The sequence below is a fragment of the Babylonia areolata genome, chromosome 27 (assembly GCF_041734735.1).
Source record: "Babylonia areolata isolate BAREFJ2019XMU chromosome 27, ASM4173473v1, whole genome shotgun sequence".
Lineage (NCBI taxonomy): Eukaryota > Metazoa > Mollusca > Gastropoda > Neogastropoda > Buccinidae > Babylonia > Babylonia areolata.
Window position 1 is genome coordinate 3532472 of NC_134902.1, and position 20000 is coordinate 3552471.

Below are 20000 nucleotides of genomic sequence, written 5' to 3' on the forward strand. Positions count from 1 at the left end.
ACAGATTGTATACATAAGAAATGGAAGACGGAAATGGTTAGGGGTTTGAAGTCAATCTGTATAAACACATAATTATTATGATAAATAACAATAGAACAGAGGGAAAGTTGAAGAAAGGGGAGGGAAGCAGGATTGTTAGAACAAATTTTAACAACAACAACAGTAGCAACAACAACAACAACAACAGTAGCAACAACAACACCAACAGCAGCAGCAGTAGCAGCAGCAACAACAACAACAGTAGCAACAACAACAACAAAAACAGCAGCAGCAGCAGCAACAACAACAACAACAATAATAATGATGATGATGATAAATGGAGGGTGGTAAATAGGTAAATGAATAGACAAACAAATAAATAAGCAAGTAAGTAAATAAATAAATAGAAAAGCGAAAAAAAATAATAGACAGATTTGGTAAGGATGAAACATAACCATAATAAAAACAAATGAATCAATGAGACAATCATTGAAGTAAAATAATGGACGATGAATTTGTAAGAACGGGAAATGAAATACTTCGGGTAATAATTTAATAATAATAATAATAATAATGGTATTTATATAGCGCTGAATCTTGTGCAGAGACAAACCAAAGCGCTTTCGCACCAGTCATTCACACGCATGCATAACTCAAAAACTGTAGAAACTAAAGACAAGGAAGAGGCAGGCAAGGGAGAGAGAAAGAACGGCGGCCAACAGTCGAGTGTTTGAATCTGGGTATGCGTAAACAGAGTGGATCCGAAGCCGATCGTAGTGAGCGAGATGGAGTGTAGAGGTGAAGGCAGCCACAGAGATAGGAATTTAACCGTTTGTTTACCCAAACACACTCAAACACCACAACTGTTTGTTTGTAGATAGACAAATACACAGGTAGATTGTGGCTGAAAACATTGTTATATTTATCTCTTTTTTTTAATGATATTTTGTGGTTGCAAATACTGGATGTTATCAATCAAGTTGCTCATTCTAAGACAGATACATATACATAGACTGTTTAGAATTTGTTTATCTGAAGAAAGACTGTGGTTGCTTATATTGGTTATTTCTCAATTTATTCATATTGCTGTTGTTGTGTTTTCCTGGTTCATCGATTTGTTTACTCATTTATTTGTTAACGCCATAATCTTATTTATGTCTTCATTCATTCATTCAGTTATTTAACCTCACCCCCACCCCTCTCCCGTTCACCACCGCTCTGCCCGTTTTTATAGCACATGTGTCGTATTTGCCGCAAAGTGTGTCTGTATTTTCTCTTTTTTTTCTAATTCATTTAATTTTCCAGTTCTTTTTTTGCATGTGTTGATCTATCAAGTGTGTCTTTTCAAAAGAAATACAAACTGTGTCCGCAAGCAGCATTTATATCTTCAGTATCATTTGCCTTATCTTCTGCTTTCTTGCTAAAAATTCATTTACTCGTTACGTAATTCTTCCATTTATTTATTCATTTGTTTGTTATCTATGTATCTATATATCTAGCTATCTAGCTATCCATCTATCTGTCTAGATATAATCTATCTATCGATTCATCTTTAATTTTCTATACTGTTTTCTTCTTTTTTTTAATGAGCCTATATCTATTGTACCTTCCCCCCGAAAAAAATCTTTCTTCGAGAGAAAGCAAGTTATTGTTTATGTCAATTATTATCCATTCATCCATATGTTTATCCATTCACTCAATAAGTTGGGGGGGTTTTCTCCTTACTTGGTTTATAAAAGAATTAAATGGTTTTTATTTGTACTGGATTGACAAAAACAGCACCACGACAACAAAAATCATCACAACAATAAAACAACAACTGCTACAACAGTTAGTTATACGACCGGGTATACTTGTCTGTGTCAACTTCTTGAGAGGAGATTACTTCTCGTTGTTGTCATTATATTATATTATATTACTGTTATATTACATAGCATAATATCATACCACACCTAATCATATCTTATCATAACATATATCATATTATATTATGCTATATTGTATTGTAATGTATTATGTCATGTTATCTTATTGCGAGGCGCTTACTTCTCGTTGTCATTATTAGGCTATATTATATATTCATACCACATCAAATCATATCTTATCATAACATATTATATCATATCATATCATATTATACTATACTGCATTATATTATATTATGTTATATTATTGCGAGGCGCTTAATTCTCGTTGTTGTCATTATATTATATTATATTATATTATATCATATCATATTATATTTCATACTTCTCGTTGTTGTCATTATATTATATTAAATTATATTATATTATATCATATCATATTATATTATATTGTTATATTACATTACATAATACCATATCAAATCATATCAAATCATGTTATCATATCATATTATATTATACTATATTGTATAGTATTATATTATGGTATCTTATATTACATCATATTATATTGTATCGTATCGTATAATTACTGTATCACGTTAATCTTAGTAGTAGTCGTAGTATATATATATATATATATATATATATATATATATATATATATATATATATATAAGCACGTCATTTTGTTGGCAAATTATTCATTCATCTTTTTATCTTTCTTTTTTTTTCTTTCTTTCTTTTCTGTTTTACATCATCATTTTATTTACTATTCTAATGACACTCCACTGTTTTGTGTGTACGAACATTAGATACTTGGTTTATTTTTTGACTGAATTAGTTTTTTACGTGATCTGCATTTTTTTTTTTTTTCAGTTAAACATCCTACAAGAATCCCCAACGGAAGACTCGAAAGAGCGGTTCTGTTTATACTGCCATCAGAGGAATGCGAACCGAAGATTTTCTGCACTGGTTAAAAGAATGTTTACTACTGCGCTACCGGCCCACTTTAATAGTGTGTGTGTGTGTGTGTGTGTGTGTGTGTGTGTGTGTGTGTGTGTTCGGCGAATGTCAGTCTATTAGGAAATGTAAGATACGGAGAAAAACTGATGGTCAGAACTTTATCTCAGTTAACAAAGAAATTGTAATACAGATTAATGGATCTATTCATTTTATCTGTTGGTAGCAAAATGAAGAACAAAGCATCTCCCTTAGTTACCGGAAACGGGGGGGGGGGGGGACAACAAAAACAACAACGATGTGATGATGATGATTATGTCTCACACAGAATAGAGTACAAGATCAGCACTCTATGTTATAAATGTATTCACAAATCAGCCCTTCCTATCTCTGTGGCTGCCTTCACCTCAACACTACATCTCGCTCACTACGATCGGCTTCGGATCCACTCTGTTTACGAATACCAAGATTCAAACTCTCGACTGTTGGCCGCCGTTCTTTCTCTGTCTCTGGACCTTGCAGTTGGAATGAACTTCCTCTTTCGCTTCGTCAAGTCTTCACATTCAGCTCTTTCAAGTCTGGGCCTTAAAACCCACCTCTTCCCAAAATAGCCTCCCTTTCCTACCTCTTCCTTGTCTTCGGTTTCTCCAGTTTTAGAGTTATGCATGCGTGTGAATGACTGGTGCGAAAGCGCGTTGATTTGTCTATGCACAAGATTCAGCCGCTATATAAATACCATTTTTATTATGATGATTATTATTATAACAACAACGAAATGAAGGGAAATGACAGATGTCCAAGCATCATAGTCATCATAATTATTATCAGCATCATCGTCGACGTCGTCGTCGTCATCATCATCATCATCACCATCATCAACAGCTAATCGATGTTCCCACCCCACTTGTCCAAGCACATGACCAAAATAACACTACGTGGCTTTAACTCTCTCCATACGAACGGCGAAAGAGAAGACGTTAACAGCGTTTCACCCCAATTACCATCATGAAAATATTTTAAGTAGAAGGCTCTCATACTGAAGAGGTGAATGTTGACAAAGAATACCACAATTCTGACGACGGAAGCTAAAGGTTGGGTCATTCAGACACCCACTGGACATCCGAGGGATCTGTGTAGAGCAGAAGAGAGGACTGGCCGTACTGAGTGAGTTAACACTTCAAAGGATGTGTCAACTGGTGGTATCCTATTTTTAGCCTCCTCAACGTCACCTCCCATCCCCTACCCCCCTGCCTCCCCCCTCGCTCCCCTCCCCCTCGCCCCCACCACTACCACCCCACCCTCCGCGCATTCAGCATCCCCCCCATCCATGTAAATGAGAAAAGAAAGGGGAAAGACAGGAATAAAGGAGGAACAAAAGAAAGAAAGAAAGGAAGGAAGGAAGAAAGAGAGAGAGAGAAGGAAGGAAAAGGAAAGGAAGAAAGGATAGTTCTGAACCTCATCCTAGGAGACCAGATACACAATGTTTTGTGGGTTCTTGCGGAGGAACGGATCAGTGGGTGTGAAACACACACACACACACACACACAGAAAGAGAGAGAGAAAGTCCCCACACACACACACACAGAAAGAGAGAGAGAAAGTCCCCCCCCCCCCCCCACACACACACACAGAAAGAGAGAGAGAAAGAGTCCCCCCCACACACACAGAGAAAGAGAGAGAGAAAGAGAGAGAGAAAGACCCCACACACACACACACAGAAAGAGAGAGAGAGAGAGAAAGAGTCCCCCCCCCCACACACACACACACAGAAAGAGAGAGAGAAAGAGTCCCCCCCACACACACAGAGAAAGAGAGAGAGAAAGAGTCCCCCCACACACACAGAGAAAGAGAGAGAAAGAGTCCCCCCCACACCCACACACATACGCACAGAGAGAGAAAGAGAGAGTGACACACACACACACACACACACACACTGAAAGAGAGAGAGAGAAAGAGAGAATCATACACACACACACACACAGAGACAGAGAAAGAGAGACACACACACACACACACACACACACACACACAAAGAGAGAGTCACACACACACACACACACACACACACACACACACACACACAGAGAGAAAGAGAGAGAGAAACAGAGTCAGTCACACACACACACACACACACACACACACACAGAAAGAGAGTCACACACAGAGAGAAAGAGAGAAAGAAAGTCACACACACACACACACACAGAGAAAGAGACAGAGAAACAGAGAGTCACACACACACACACACACACACACACAGTGACACACACACACACACACACACAGTGACACACACACACACCCGTGTCACCTACCAGATTTGAACCCAGGGCCCCCGTTGACTCCTTCCCTCATGTCTGCGGCGACACGTTTGTTTGGGTGGAGTGGAGAGGGACTGTCACAGGGTGAGCCTCTAGGCTCTGCCTCACAATTCTCCTCTCTCCGGCGTTTAGGCATGTTTGTTGGGCAGAACTATTAATAGGTCTGTCTTCACAAACACAGCATGGAAAACTCTCTCAGTCAAAGTATTCCCTTTGTTTCTTCTTCAGTCACTTGGTCACGGATCACAGCTGCTGCAGATTCTCCTCCAATGGTTACTACTTATTCAAAAAACAAAAAAAGGTCAGTTCCGAAGTTTCATCACTCTTCGTTGTTTTTGTTTTGTGTTTTTGTTGTTTCGTTTTTTTTTTTTTTTTTGTTTTTTTTATAGTATTTGCCAACAATGTTTTATTTGTTTGTTCGTGGGTGCTTTTTTTTTTGTTTGTTTGTTTTTTTAATTTTTCTTGGGATTGGAAAACCAGTTTATAAAGTCCCAGAGTCTTCTTGGTATAATCTGAAGTTTCTTTTAATGTTTCATCTTTGGTGTGACAGTCAAGTGTTTTTTGTTCAGTTGATTTAGTTGATGTTTGTCTCAACAAGACAGATAAGCCTGCCTGCCTGCCTGCCTACTCATCCGTCGGTCCGACGGGAGACTCCATCATCTCAACGCTCACGTCTTTTTCTTCGTGGTCACTTTGTAAAGATTTCCCTAGTTCTTATTTTATGGATTGTTCAGTATCAAAGTTTCTCAAGGGATGCGTTTTTCGTAAACGAGTTCAAGTTTTCTTGTGCGTTTTTGTTTTTTGTTTTTTTGTTTTTGGGGTTTTTGTTTTTGTTTTTTTGCTTTAAGCTACCTCTATACTTCTGTTTTTACTTCAGGTTATAAGTTTTATACAAGTTTCTCCAGGCAATCTTTCTTTTTTGGAACACAGCCTACGATTGCAGTTTTTTCCAATCTGCGCTTTACAAAGCCAGTCCAATTAGAAATGATATCGGATGAGATTATCCTTTGAAAAAGACAGCACATTTCCCCCACAAGAAAGAAAGTAGTTTGTGCTCAGGGTAAGTCTGCACCAACAGCAAGTAAGCTTACTCCTTTTTTTTTTTCATCCTGCGAAGATTTGAACATAGCTCCTGCTGGTTAAGTCACATGAATTTTTTTTTTCTGAACACAGTCCCCAGTGGTGATTCAACAACCGTGAAGTGTGAAGTCCGTTCCTCCTCTTGGGATTCCGTCGTATGTTTGCTGAAGATACAGGGCTGTCATTCACCTTTGCTGATTCAAACTGGTCAAGTTTTCCCAATATAAGGATTAGCCAGAAGTTGAAACAAACAGCCGCGGTATCAGATCATCGCTATCAGAGTTTTGGGAAATGCTTCAGACATCCTGCAAGGAAAGATTTTTGCAGACTAACCTTGATTTCACCGTGGGGTTTCTTGCTAAGAACAAATACAACAGTACAACACAGAACAAAATACAATATAACAGAGTACATAACAACAATACAACACATGGCAATATTCTTTGCTACGTACACTATGGTGACATCAACTTCTGTCCTACTTAATTCCACCAGCAGCTTTCAAAAACGATAACAATGCCAGACAATACCGGAAATGTAAACAGTCCGTAGCCTTGAACGCGCACACAAACCACCACCACCACCAAAACCTAACCCACTTTTTCAACCAACACCTAATCCACCCCGGCATTTAATCCGGAAGTGATCGGAGAGGCGGGTGGTGGTAGGTGGGGGGGTGGAGAAGGGGGAGCTAACCTCCCGGAAGGAAGCTGAGGGTGGCGGAAGGAATGGAGGACCCGTGAGTGAGTGAATGAATGAATGAACCGTCCTTCAATTCCACTCCGCTAGGATCCTGACGATGGCGCTATTCCAAGAGCCGGGGGAACAAGTGCAGGGACAATGATCGCGGCCCTCCAACGCCGAACACAACACGTCTCGCAATCAGCTCTCCGTTCTCTGGCCGCTGCCTGCAGACCCTGGAGAAGAAACAATCCACGGGAGCACTCTGAGGGTCGCCCACCCACCCCTCCACACACACACACACATACAGCAGTAACCTCGTCCAGCGCCACAATCCGGGCTTGGAGTGGGTCCGTAACCCGGCAGCAAGGTGTTGGAGTGTGGGAGAGCTGGGACACGCGAAAGGCACGCGAGGAGAAGGTTGTTAGGTTAGCAGGGTATTTAGGGTCGTCTTTCGCACCTCGCCTTCCACTCTTTCCCCCCCCAGACTCTAGTCTGACACTGGATGGATCTGTTGTGGGAAGAATCAACAGTTTCTTGTTTTCCGTACTGTATTGGAGCTGTGATTTTCTGAATCGTTTACGATGAAGCCCGCTCCTGTATGTTCGTTGTGAGGGCTGGAACAAATCGGTTCCGTGCAATGTTGCTACTCAACACACTAGTGCTGCATTTCGTCTTCATAGCAGGAATATTTCGTGTGCCGTCGCAGAAACGGAAATTGTCTCTGACATCATATTTCGACTACTGTTGTTTTGTAAAATTTGTAACAAAGTTTATGTAAGATAAACGCGAATATGAATTGTTCAAAGTACAAGACTAGGGGAGTTTTCTTTGAAATACAAATTTTGAAAAACAAACGATTGATGTTGTCGCGTCGATGATTCGTTACACTTTGACGGGTTTGGACATTAATTTTTCTAAAATAATATCTTACCCAAAATTCACGATAATATCCAAAGTTCGAAGCAGCTGGAGAAATACATTTCTAGTAAATTTTATTTTATATCAAACTAGAACAAGCTCCATAGAAACGATAAATATAAATCGATTTTAACAGGAACGAATTCTTTGGTATTTCTGGACATACAAGAACGCCCTGAAATTTCTTGTTTCGTGTAGACAAGATGCTATTACTGGATCCTCGGGTTGTACAGATGGAACTGATGTGAAGACCACGTTGATTATGTTTGTTGTTTGTTGCTGTTGCTGTTGTTGTTGCTCACTTAATTTGAGACATTATTTTTTTATGATGCTACTGTTGCTGCTACTGTTACTGTACAAAAACGGGACATCTTTTCATTATGGTACAACTATAATGCAGAGACCGAGCAAATGATCCACTTAGTCTTACTACGACACTCTCACAATAACTCACTTTCTTTGCCGTACGAATCAAAGACGTTACGAAACTTAATTAAGCCACAAGAGCTGAGCGCAGAATCTTAACCAAAACAACGTAAACAAAATAACCAGAACTCTTCCACACACCTGTACCAATGCCTCGAAGACAGTTCCAGAAAACGCGTCCAGGAAAAAGAATTTGACCCGAGCGCTATCCGTCGAGTGCGAGAAGGAGATCCAAGAGAGGTGAACAAAGCTCAGAAGATGACTCTTTGTCCACAGCTGGCGTCGCTTCCTTGATGCGAACAAAGAAGAAGAATTCCAGGACACACACACACACACGACACTCAAGCAGTCACACACCAACACACCTCTCCACTCCTTCCTCCCCCCCACACACACTCACTCAAGACATAGCCTCAAACCCTAACAAACACAGCCACAGGGAAAGCTACGGGGGCAGATTCTAACCACAAGAAGCGGGTACGGGTACGCACGCCTCCCAGCTTTTAATCTCTGACACAGCAAGTGGCCTGAATCGCGAGCGCCTACCCTGCAAGTTACGGGTATTCGTGTCTACAGATAAGGGCCCACCAGATATGTCCCACCTGCACCCGAAGAAAGAAGGATTCAGCCCTCAGACTGGCTGGCTACCCGGTGTGGAAAACCACCCCTGTACTACAAGCGAGCTTCTGAAGGGGTAGGAATGATGTTTGCAGCATGTTCAACGTTTTTGTCAGACATTTTTCCACGTCTTGCTTCGGGTTGTCATTTGTTTTCCTGGGAGGGGGGGGGATATCGCTCTCGTCGTTGATTGGCTGTGGCGGCGTGTCACGTGACCGTGAGATAAGACGGGTCGATGAGGGCTGATATCGACAAGAGCGGCGACAATTTGGTGAAAGTTTAGCTTGTGGCGGGCCGGCCGTGTTTCTGTAATATCAAATCACTTTGTCAAGACCGCCGACATGAGGCAGCTTCTGTTTCCGACAAGCTTGCTCGGGACAGTTCGTTGTTAATCTTTCGCGCGGTGTTATTCCGACATCACGGACAGAGAGGTACACGTCTCTGCAGGCATGATGGACATAAAACATCCTTTTTTTCTTTTTTTTTGTTCTTATTAATAATTGCTGATGAAAGTAATCACCCATGTTGAACCATTTACTATTACGGGGAACTTTTTTTTTTTTTTTTGACGAATGGCTTTTTCTCTCAACAGCTGGGTGGGAATGAAGAAAGCAAATGACAAATGAATAAATAAAAATAAAACTCTTGCTGCACAGTAGCAGGGGATGTTAGCTTTCTCGCAATCCCCACTCTTTCCTGACGAATAGAGAAAGCAAATGACTAAAAAATTTTATAATCTCCAGTTTTAGGGGATTTTAGCTTTCTGGCAATCCCAATCTTTCTTTGCACAGAATCCCTTGCAGTTGCGAGGGGAAAATAACACACACAAAAACCCGTAGTGTAACATAGGAATTCATCCACAAATTAGTTCTTTGCGAAGGACTTGGACTCTCAAACTAGGAGGCAAGATTGCGCAGGCTCTTAGAGCTGCAGCCTTGGGGGCTGGTGGTGGTTGGCCTTTAGGAACCATCCCAAAGCCGACAGTCCCAAAAACCCTCTTGGCCCGAAAGAGTTGGGGATGTGACTTGGGCAAGACACTCTGCACTTCTGGTCCAGATAGTATGGACAGCAGTTGGCCTAGATAGAAGTTGTCTTCTCTGCTGTCTTGCTGGTCATAGTCGAACACCACTGACTCACCCACACATGTCCTTAATCCTTTTGTGTGTTTCTCGTGTACAACACACAGGTTAGCCACACACCCTTCCTGTATAAAGAGAACTTAACTCACTCAGTACGGCCAGTGCTCTCTTCTCCTCTACACAGACCCCTCGGATGTCCAGTGGGTGTCTGAATGACCCAACCTTTAGCTTCCGTCGTAAGAATTGTGGTATTCTTTGTCAACATTCACCTCTTCAGTATAAGAGCCTTCCTCTTGCAATATTTTGATGATGGTAATTGGGGTGAAAGCTGTTAACGTCGTCTCTTTCGCCGTTCGTATGGAAAGAGTTAAATACAAAAAGGACGTCAGGGCTTGTGGTTTTCTTACACTGTGATAAAACCACTGAGGAAGGAAAAAAAAGGAACCACCTTGAAAAGCACCTGGGAAAGGAATGAAACCTACTCCCAACATGAAAGATCCTAAAGATTGTTTTACCGTTTATTTTGCTTGCTCGCCGGCGGACACACACACACACACACACACACATGAGAGATAGGAACAGGTAGAATGAGAAGGCAGAATGAGAACATAGGGGAGAAACCTTTGTCACAAAGGTAAAAGTTCTTCCCCTGATCATTCGATGAGAAAACGAAAATTTCCTTGAACGAAAAGGGTATGGAAACAGAAAACATTTGGTGCATGCACACTCACACACGCGCGCGCGCAAGCATGCAAGCACACGCACGCACGCACAGTTTTTAAATTACATGGAAGGTCGGGTTTCCTAAATTAATTTGATTCAAGCAAGTGAACATTGAAAAAAATCATAATAAATTGACGGATTCCCAGACGTAAGAAGTGGTTGAAACTACATTGGAGAAATGTAGTCACGTTTTGTTTTTAATTGTTCGTTTTTATTTTATATTCACACACACACACACACACACACACACACACACACACACACGCACGCACGCACGCACGCACGCACGCACGCACACACACACAAACTCTGAAAGGAGCATTTCGATGTTTCATCAAACACTTCGATATCAAGTTAGTTACATGCACGATCATTCAATCAAACCTTCCTCATAAACAGATAGATAAAACAGACCAATTAGCGGATTTAACATATAGTTTTTGCGTGATGAAAAAAATTCTGCCTAGTTCCGAAATAGCCCCTTTCTCTCTCCATCCACAGTTGTTTGTTTTGGTTGGGTTTTTTTGTTTTTTGTTGTTGTTGTTGTTTTGTGGTGGTGTTTTTTCTTGTTTTGTTTTGTTTTTGGGGGGAGCGGGTTAGTTAGCTTATTTTCTGTCATTCTTTTTTTTTTAAAGATGTTTTATCACCCACATTGCGTGTTATTTAGACCGGTAAGATATGAACAGTTTGAAAGTGTTTTGCTTTTCGTTGTTTAAGAAGTCTTGACATCGTTAAAGATATCCCCCCCCCCTCCCCCCCCCCCCAAAAAAATCTTCAGTACTTCAATGACATGAGATTTGATTTGATCTTTGGATCTCTGTGGACCTGACGTCAAGGTGACGTTGTTGTTTTGTTTTTGTTTTGTTTTTTAATTACTTTTTTTACGTCATAGTAGAGTAAAATTTCTCATTAAAATTCTTGTCCAGGCCTTACAACTGCAACAGTCTTGTCAATAAAAAAAAAACCAACACACACAAAGTACACCACCATTATTTCCAGAACAATGAAACCTGTTTCGCTCGTGGGATATGAGCTATGTACCACCTAAAGTAAGTTTATTTTTTTCAATCTGGTTTCTGTGGCCTTCTGTCCACACGAGTTTAGAAGTTGTCCTTCGACCCTGTGGTTGAGAGTTGTCTGCGCGTGTGAATGTCATGAGCGAAGACGCTAGGATTTCGCTCCGCACAAGATCTATTCAGCTTTACATAAATTTATTTATTTATGTATGTATTTATTTTTTGTTTATTCATCTGTTTATCTATTCATTTATTTGTCTATTCATTTATTTGATCATTCGTCATCTGTTCATGTATTCATTTACTTATTCTTTTTTTTTTTTTTTACATTATTTATTTTATTTTATTTTATTTATTTTATTTATTTATTTTCCTCAAGGCCTGACTAAGCGCGTTGGGTTACGCTGCTGGTCAGGCATCTGCTTGGCAGATGTGGTGTAGCGTATATGGATTTGACCGAACGCAGTGACGCCTCCTTGAGCTACTGATACTGATCATTTACTTATTTGTTTGTTTACCCATTTGTCATAATTATCATGATTATAGATATTATCATTCTTAATGTCATTGTTGTCATTCATATGTCACGACCCCCCTAGGGAAGAGGTCGAGAACTGTTTTAAAACCTAACACCCAACCCAGTTCACCCGACAACACATACACAGAATACAGACATTTCTCTTCCACACAAAATTTATTCTCTTCCGCTCTGTCTATCCCACTCACGCAACCTTACACACACAGCCTATACTTGCAAAAAAAAAAAACAAAAAAAAAAAACGTATACCATAACTACAAAAAACGAAACGAACAGAAGTCGCATACAAAACTACCGATTCTCCCAAATGTTCTCAAAAGCGATTTTACACACACACACACACACACACACACACACAATTCAACATTAAATTTGTTTTTTTTTAAATATTTTATATCAAAACAAAGATCATATCAACTGAACTAATGACGCAGAGTAACATTTCTGATATCGGCTTCGTTTTTGCAGTAGCGTACTGAAGAAGAAGAAAAAAGAAAAGATTTCTTTGGTTTAGCTATTTGGAGTTTTACAGTAATCATGTTACTGACTTTTATTTTGTTGTTCTGTCTTTCGATAATGAATATATCACTTCACTTTACCACACTCTTTTGCAATGTCTGTGTTTGGGTTGTCGTTGTTGGTTTGTTTGTTTTTTCCCCTAATTCCAACACCCGTTCACTTACAAGCCAACCCCCCACCCTCTCCCACCCCCTACCCCAACACCCCCCTCCCCACCCGTTTTTTTTTTTTTTTTTTTGTTTGTTTTGTTTTTTGTTTTGTTTTTGTTTTGTTTTTTGTTTTTTTTGTGTTTTTGTTTGGGTTTTTTTTGTTGTTGTTTTTGTTTTTTTTTAATTATTAAACTTCACTTTTTACTTGCAAACAGAAAAAAAAAGAGAAAACGTTGTCGTAGTGTAAGAGGTAGACAAAACAAAAAGAATTTGAGTAAAAGTCGACTTACGTGTGGTATTGTGTTTCTTACGATGTGATTTGGAGAAATCTGATGGCGAAATGCTGTTGTCATTCTCAGTACTTGTCATCCAACCCCCGGGCAGCAGCTTTGACAGGCTGGCTAAACTAGGCGAGGGTAGCCGACGGGTCTCAAACCCTCGGTGAGTTAGGGCTTGTCTACCCAAGCATGTGAAGACTGGATCCGGCGGACTCTGCGGATGGTCCTCGTTGATCCCGACAGACGAACCACACTTGTCATCCCAAACTAACTAAAGAAAGTCAGCGCACCGAGAGTTCTTTTCTGGTACAACACTAGTGTGTTGTTTCTTTAATTGTTCTTTTGACATTTTTTTCTCCATTTTTTTTTTCTACATCGCCCGAACTAAATTCATATGTCATTGCATTTGTTTATAAAAGAAACTGAAAAATGTTGCCAAATCTATAAAAACATTTATTCTAGGAGTGTATTCATCACTTTGCTAAAAAAAAAATAGTGGTAGTAAAACTTTTGAAGACACGTTACAACGTGACCCATCGGCTAATATTTCATTTTTATCTGTTTTCCGTCTGTTGATAGTGTTGCGGGGTGGCGATTCATCTTTTTTTTTTTTTATAAAGATATCTAACCAGTAAGTCCAACTCCTTGTCAACTGACATTATTGCTGTGGGGTCTTTAACGTGCATAAGGCGCGTGGTGTACAAGGTTTTTCGACTTGCTCCTGCCTTCAGACCTCGCTGATTCAAATGAAATACTAGCACACTGATCATTTATTAAGTTGAAATCTAGTGACGAAACGAAAACTCTCTCTCTCTCTCTCTCTCTCTCTCTCTCTCTCCCTCCTTGATTTTGGTAGGTTTCTATTTTATGCCTATTGGTTCAGATGTCAGATGTATTCTGAATGCAGTCCAAGTTACATGAAACAGAGGTGAACCCAGCTTATTAGACAAAATCGGTTAATTTGATTAAGTATCACGAAACATGTTTCTTTCCAGGAAACTGCAAATTATTTATATAAGTTGACTTCTTCTTCTTCTTTTTTCTTGAATTAGTAATCATGAGTTATATTATTTGTCGAATGAGTACCCGCCATTGAAAGGGGCTATGGTTTATTCAATGAATTCGTGTCAGTGTCATTGTAACTCTCTCTCTCTCTCTCTCTCTCTCTCTCTCTCTCTCTCTCTGTGGGCGAGCTTGGTGTTTATCTATATTTTTGTAGCAATTTACGTGGCGTCTGCGTCTCAGTGTTTTTCCGTCTGTGTGTAAGTTTCAAAGAGACAGACAAGACACACACACACACACACACACACACGCACACACACACACACACACAGACAACACAACACCCACCCACACAAACACAGACAGGAAAGTAGAGGTTGGGTTGTGTGTGAGGGGGGGAGGGGGTGGTGACCACATACACAGACGTGAAGTTCATCAGTTTAATACCAACGGCATGACTCACACCCGGCGGAGAAAAGATGTCAGTCAGAGCTAAGATCGAGAGGGGGGGTGGAACAATTAACAACGTTAGAAACACCCTGTCTTATCGGCCGCGAACTGGACGAGCTCGTCACCACTGCAAGATAATGTCTTTATTTATCCCCCCCCCCACCCCCCCACCCCCCCAAGAATGCTTATCTCACAGACAGACAGACGCAGACACACAGACACAGACAAGACAAGGCAAGGCAAGGCAAGACATTTTTCCCCCCAAGGATAATAGACAAGTACTGGCGTGCTTTTTTTTTTTTTTTTACTTTTTTTTTTCTTTTCTATTTCTCCAACATCCAGTCCCCGCCCTGAACAGGGTCAACACTACATCATACTATATAGTCAGAAGCATGGTGAGAAAAAAAAAACGTAGGAAAAAAAAAGATTCACACACACACACGCGCACACATACGATACAGTTTCTTTACCACTACACACACACACGCACACACACACACACACACACACACACACAACGAACCAAGTTATATTGGTGGCGTCATCAGACAGACACACATTAATGGATTTAGTGTCTCTCTCTCACACACACACACAGAGAGAGAGAGAGAGAGAGAGAGAGAGAGAGAGAGAGAGAGAGAGAGAGAGGACTGGCACGGCAAATAATGCAAACTGCAATTGTTTTACTATCAAAGATTGTTCTGGAAGGCTGTATTTACAAAACTTTATCGTCAAATCGCTTTCAATTTTTACGTGAAACCCATGAAGGATGCTTCTTGTGTCGCTAAAATTTCGCTAAAGAGGATTAGGAAGAAAATTCAAAAGCGCCATCGTAAGCGGAGTCATGTTTTCACAGAACACCTTTCAATGACTATACACCTCACCCTATTTTTAGATATCACACCCACCCACCCACCACACACACACACACACACACACACACACCACTGACACATATTGACAGACAACTTGCAAGCGGACAGAGAAAGAGAGAATGAGAAGTAACACCCACTACTGACAAACATCCAAATACCTAGTAACAACTCATCCCAAAGCACAATACAAACACGAAAGAAGCCAATGGGAGCACCAAATACACTGATGTGCACGGCGTGTGTGTGTGTGTGTGTGTGTGCCCCTGTTTGTTTCTGTGCGTGCGTGCGTGCGCGCGCGTGTCCGCGTGTTAAGAACGACAGGTGTTGGAAGGTTCAATACCCAGCCAATGGTTACAAGGGGAGTAACTGCAGTTCCGTCTCGCGCAACAGGGGAAACCATTGATAACCGTTCTTGGCATAGCGATTGAAATCCGTAAAGCGTGTGAATGAGACGTTCATTCTCGAATAGCATTAAATTTAACCAAAATAATTAATGATAGGAATCTGTTTAAATCAATATTCTGTAGAAAAAATGATTAAGATGACAGGATGCGGTTTAAATTGATGATATTCTTTAGATAAATTGATACAATGGCAGGATTCTGTTTAAATCAATATGTTGGGCGGGCGCGTGAGAGGGGAGGGGGAGAGGGTGTGTGTGTATGTGTGTGTGTGTGTGTGTGTGTGTGTGTGGAGGTTATGGTTGGATACTTTGTATCAAATTGATTCACTGAATTTCTTCTTTTTCTTTTCTTTTTTTTCAGCACACTATAATTAACCGGACAAGTCTGGGTTGTTTTTTTTGTTTGTTTGTTTTTTTTTTAGTTCTGGGATAAATTACTAAGCCTATTACGTATGTTTACACGTCACGTGTGTGTGTGTGTGTGTGTGTGTGTGTGTGTGTGTGTGTGTGTTTTAAAATCAAATACTTTGTCTTAATGTATGACTGATGACGACGACGAAGAAGAAAAAGACTGAATAAGAAGAAGATGATGATGATGATGATGAAGAAGAAGAGGAAGATGATGATGATGATGATGAAGAAGAGGAAGATGATGATGATGATGATGAGGAAGATGATGATGATGATGAAGATGATGAAGAAGAAGAAGAAGAGGAAGATGATGATGATGAAGAAGAGGAAGAAGATGATGAAGATGATGATGAAAAAGAGGGAGAAGATGATGATGATGATGTTGATGTTGACGAAGAGGAAGATCAGTGTTGATGATGATGTTGATGTTGATGTTCAGTGAAGGAGAAGATGATGTTGATGATGATGATGATGATGACTGATGATGATGATGAAACATTTCAAGTTGATGATAGAACACACTAACGATGTTAAAGCGCAAACCAGTTCCCAAGCATACAAACCAGTCCAATGAAATGAAAACCAGATCAAGAAAGGATACAACAGCAGGGACATTTAAAAAGAAAGTAACACCATATTGTGGGGCAAAGGAGAAACAAAACGTGAGACATCATGAAATACGGAAAATAACAACATAAAGACACAAAGAAACAACTAGCGATCATCACAGAAATACGAACGAAACACGGCAATACCCACATTAATTTCTGTCTATGTACTCTTTCGTTTCGGAGGCGGAAAAAGTTTTAACTCACTCAGTACGGCCAGTCCTCTCTTCTCCTCTACACAGACCCCTCGGATGTCCAGTGGGTGTCTGAATGACCCAGCCTTTAGCTTCCGTCGTCAGAATTGTGGTATTCTTTGTCAACATTCACGTCTTCAGTATAAGAGCCTTCCGCTTGCAATATTTTGATGATGGTAATTGGGGTGAAACGCTGTTAACGTCGTCTCTTTCGCCGTTCGTATGGAGAGAGTTAAATTGGTTAATAACATTGTAATATATATACTGTACATTTCTTCCCCTCCATTTATATATTGGCCTCCTTTACAGCATTCGATGGGGGAAGAAATACAGAGTATAAATTACATTACAATGTAATTAAAACAATTTGCCATGTTTTTTCTGTCTTCGAAAAATAAACTGAAAGGAAAGAAATGTAGATATTGCCCGAAACACAAAACATACGGGATGGAAGGAAGGAATAAATGAAAGAGGTAACATTCATTTCATAATTATGTTAAAGTCGTAAACGTGTAGTAGTAGTAGGAGGAGGGGGAGGAGGAGGAGGAGGAGGAGGAGGAGGAGGAGGAGGGGGAGGAGGAGGAGGAGGAGGGGGAGGGGGACTTGTAGGTCAGGGACAAAACCAAGCTTTGAAACTTCTAAACAGTCCCTTCTTTGATCTCATGACACATTGTGTTACAGACTTTGGTCAAGGTTCGACGCCTCGTTCATATTTTATTTATTCATCAAACTCTCTCTAAAAAAAAAAAAAAAAAAATTAAGTTAAGAATTTTGTAGAATTGTCCAGTTGATTCTTGAATGAGTAAGTTGATGGTGCTTGCTTTAAACGCAGTGGAAATTGATTCCATACATTCGTAACACGGTTACTGAAGCAAAACTTTTAGATAATTAAAAAAAATATATATATATATATAAGAAAAGAAAACAAAACTATTTTGATTTATCTTAAAACAGAAATAAGTCAGAAAGATATAAAACAACATAAGAGACACAAGAAAAGAAACAAACAAAAAACAAAACAAAAACAGACCGAAATAACAAACACCTTGACGATGATGAAAAAAAAGACAGAAAATGTTGACCGGAAGCAAGCATGGTAAATCAACAATCTCTTTTCCAGAAGACTGATTGATTGATTGAATGAATCTTTAATGGGTAAAGAATTAGGCGCAGTAAAGTCCTTTTTACAATTATACCCATTTAATGACACAAAACATAAAAATAAAGAACGACGCAAAACATAGAAATAAGGAAATAAAATGAAATAAACTAAAACAATAAGAACGTCGAATAAGAATAGAAATTGGAATAGTCTATTGAAAGTAACAAAGCAATGAAAAGAACAATTGGTACACTATCATGTACGTACGTACGTACTAACACACACACACACACACACACACACACACACACACACATTATAAAACAAGCAAACAAAAAACACACGTACACATTCACGCCCACACACTCAAACACACACAGACAGACACACGCACTTACTGTTCATTTGCAAGCACGACATGATCACACATACATTCAATTTTTCATTCATCATGGCATGGCAGCTAGTGGACTGAGTACAAGCAAGCATTTGCAAAAGACCGCGAGTAGGTTAATCAAAAGTATCGAACAGAAATATGTTTATGTTAGTTTTAAAGAGAGATATGGCTGGAATTTGACGACATGTCTTTGGAAGCATGTTCCATTCTATGCTTCCATAAAATGAGAGACTCGTCTTAAATAAATCAATTTTAGGCTTTGGGACAATAGCTCTGTCTGATTTACGTTGGAACTGGAAATAAAATAATGGTTTTAAATAAACTGGAAAAGAAATGAGAGAAAGAAACAAGTTACGATCATTAACACTGACGTACAAATAACCACGACGATCATCAACACTGACGTACAAATAACCACGACGATCATCAACACAGTGTTGTACAAATAACCACGACGATCATTAACACTGACGTACAAATAACCACGACGATCATTAACACTGACGTACAAATAACCACGACGATCATTAACACTGACGTACAAATAACCACGATGATCATTAACACTGACGTACAAATAACCACGACGATCATTAACACTGACGTACAAATAACCACGACGATCATTAACACTGACATACAAATAACCACGACGATCATTAACACTGACGTACAAATAACCACGATGATCATTAACACTGACGTACAAATAACCACGACGATCATTAACACTGACGTACAAATAACCACGACCAAGACAGGGAGGCGAAAGGACAATAGGAAAAAAAACACAAACCCGGAAACATTGTGTATTTTTCTTCAGAAAGCCAGAACTGTACGTTTCAATACTCCAGAACTGTACGTTTCAATACGAAAGACAACAAGAGAGGCAAGGCCTTCAAGACTCACTTGTGATACACTTTTTTTTTTAAATCTGATCGTTAAAATGTGTTCTGTATTTGTTGTTATTATAAAGCTTCGCGTTAAAAAAAAAAAAAAGAAAACAAAAAACAACAACAATAAAACAACAACAAAAAAGGTCCTAACCTGATTCGAATTAAGTCCCCTAGCATTAATTACAGAGTAATTTCCCTTTTTTACTGTCTGCACCAAAACGTTTGCAAAATAAATAAAACTTCCATGCTTAGCAAAAGAAGTTCCTGTTTGAACAAAAAATGATAATAATGACTGCTCTTGTTGTTGGGTCAGAATATCAGATCAAAGTGCCAAGTTTAGAGAATACAAAAAATATAAATATAACAGTAAACGCAGTTTGCATATAATTAGGCTTCATTTTGTGTGTGTGTGTGTGTGCCCATCCCAGAGGTGCAATATTCTTTTAAACAAGATGACTGGAAAGAACTGAATTTCTCCTATTTTTATGCCTAATTTGGTGTCAACT

General features: G+C 39.5%; 1 protein-coding gene across 3 annotated transcripts in view; it reads right to left on the minus strand.

Annotated features, from left to right (window-relative positions):
* LOC143301499 (DNA-binding protein RFX6-like) overlaps positions 1-8576 on the minus strand; it is a 131845-nt gene extending 123269 nt beyond the window's left edge. For 2 of the 3 annotated variants that reach the window (XM_076615822.1, XM_076615820.1), the window contains exons 1-2: positions 8378-8576; positions 5123-5407 (exon numbers count right to left, since the gene is read on the minus strand). In XM_076615822.1, the coding sequence (XP_076471937.1) occupies positions 5123-5264 (142 nt within the window). In that variant the 5' untranslated portion in view covers positions 5265-5407; positions 8378-8576. Of the gene's footprint in view, positions 1-5122; positions 5419-8377 lie in introns of those variants that run through there. The other variant, XM_076615821.1, reaches the window with a different exon arrangement.
* Positions 8577-20000: the final 11424 nt, after the last annotated feature.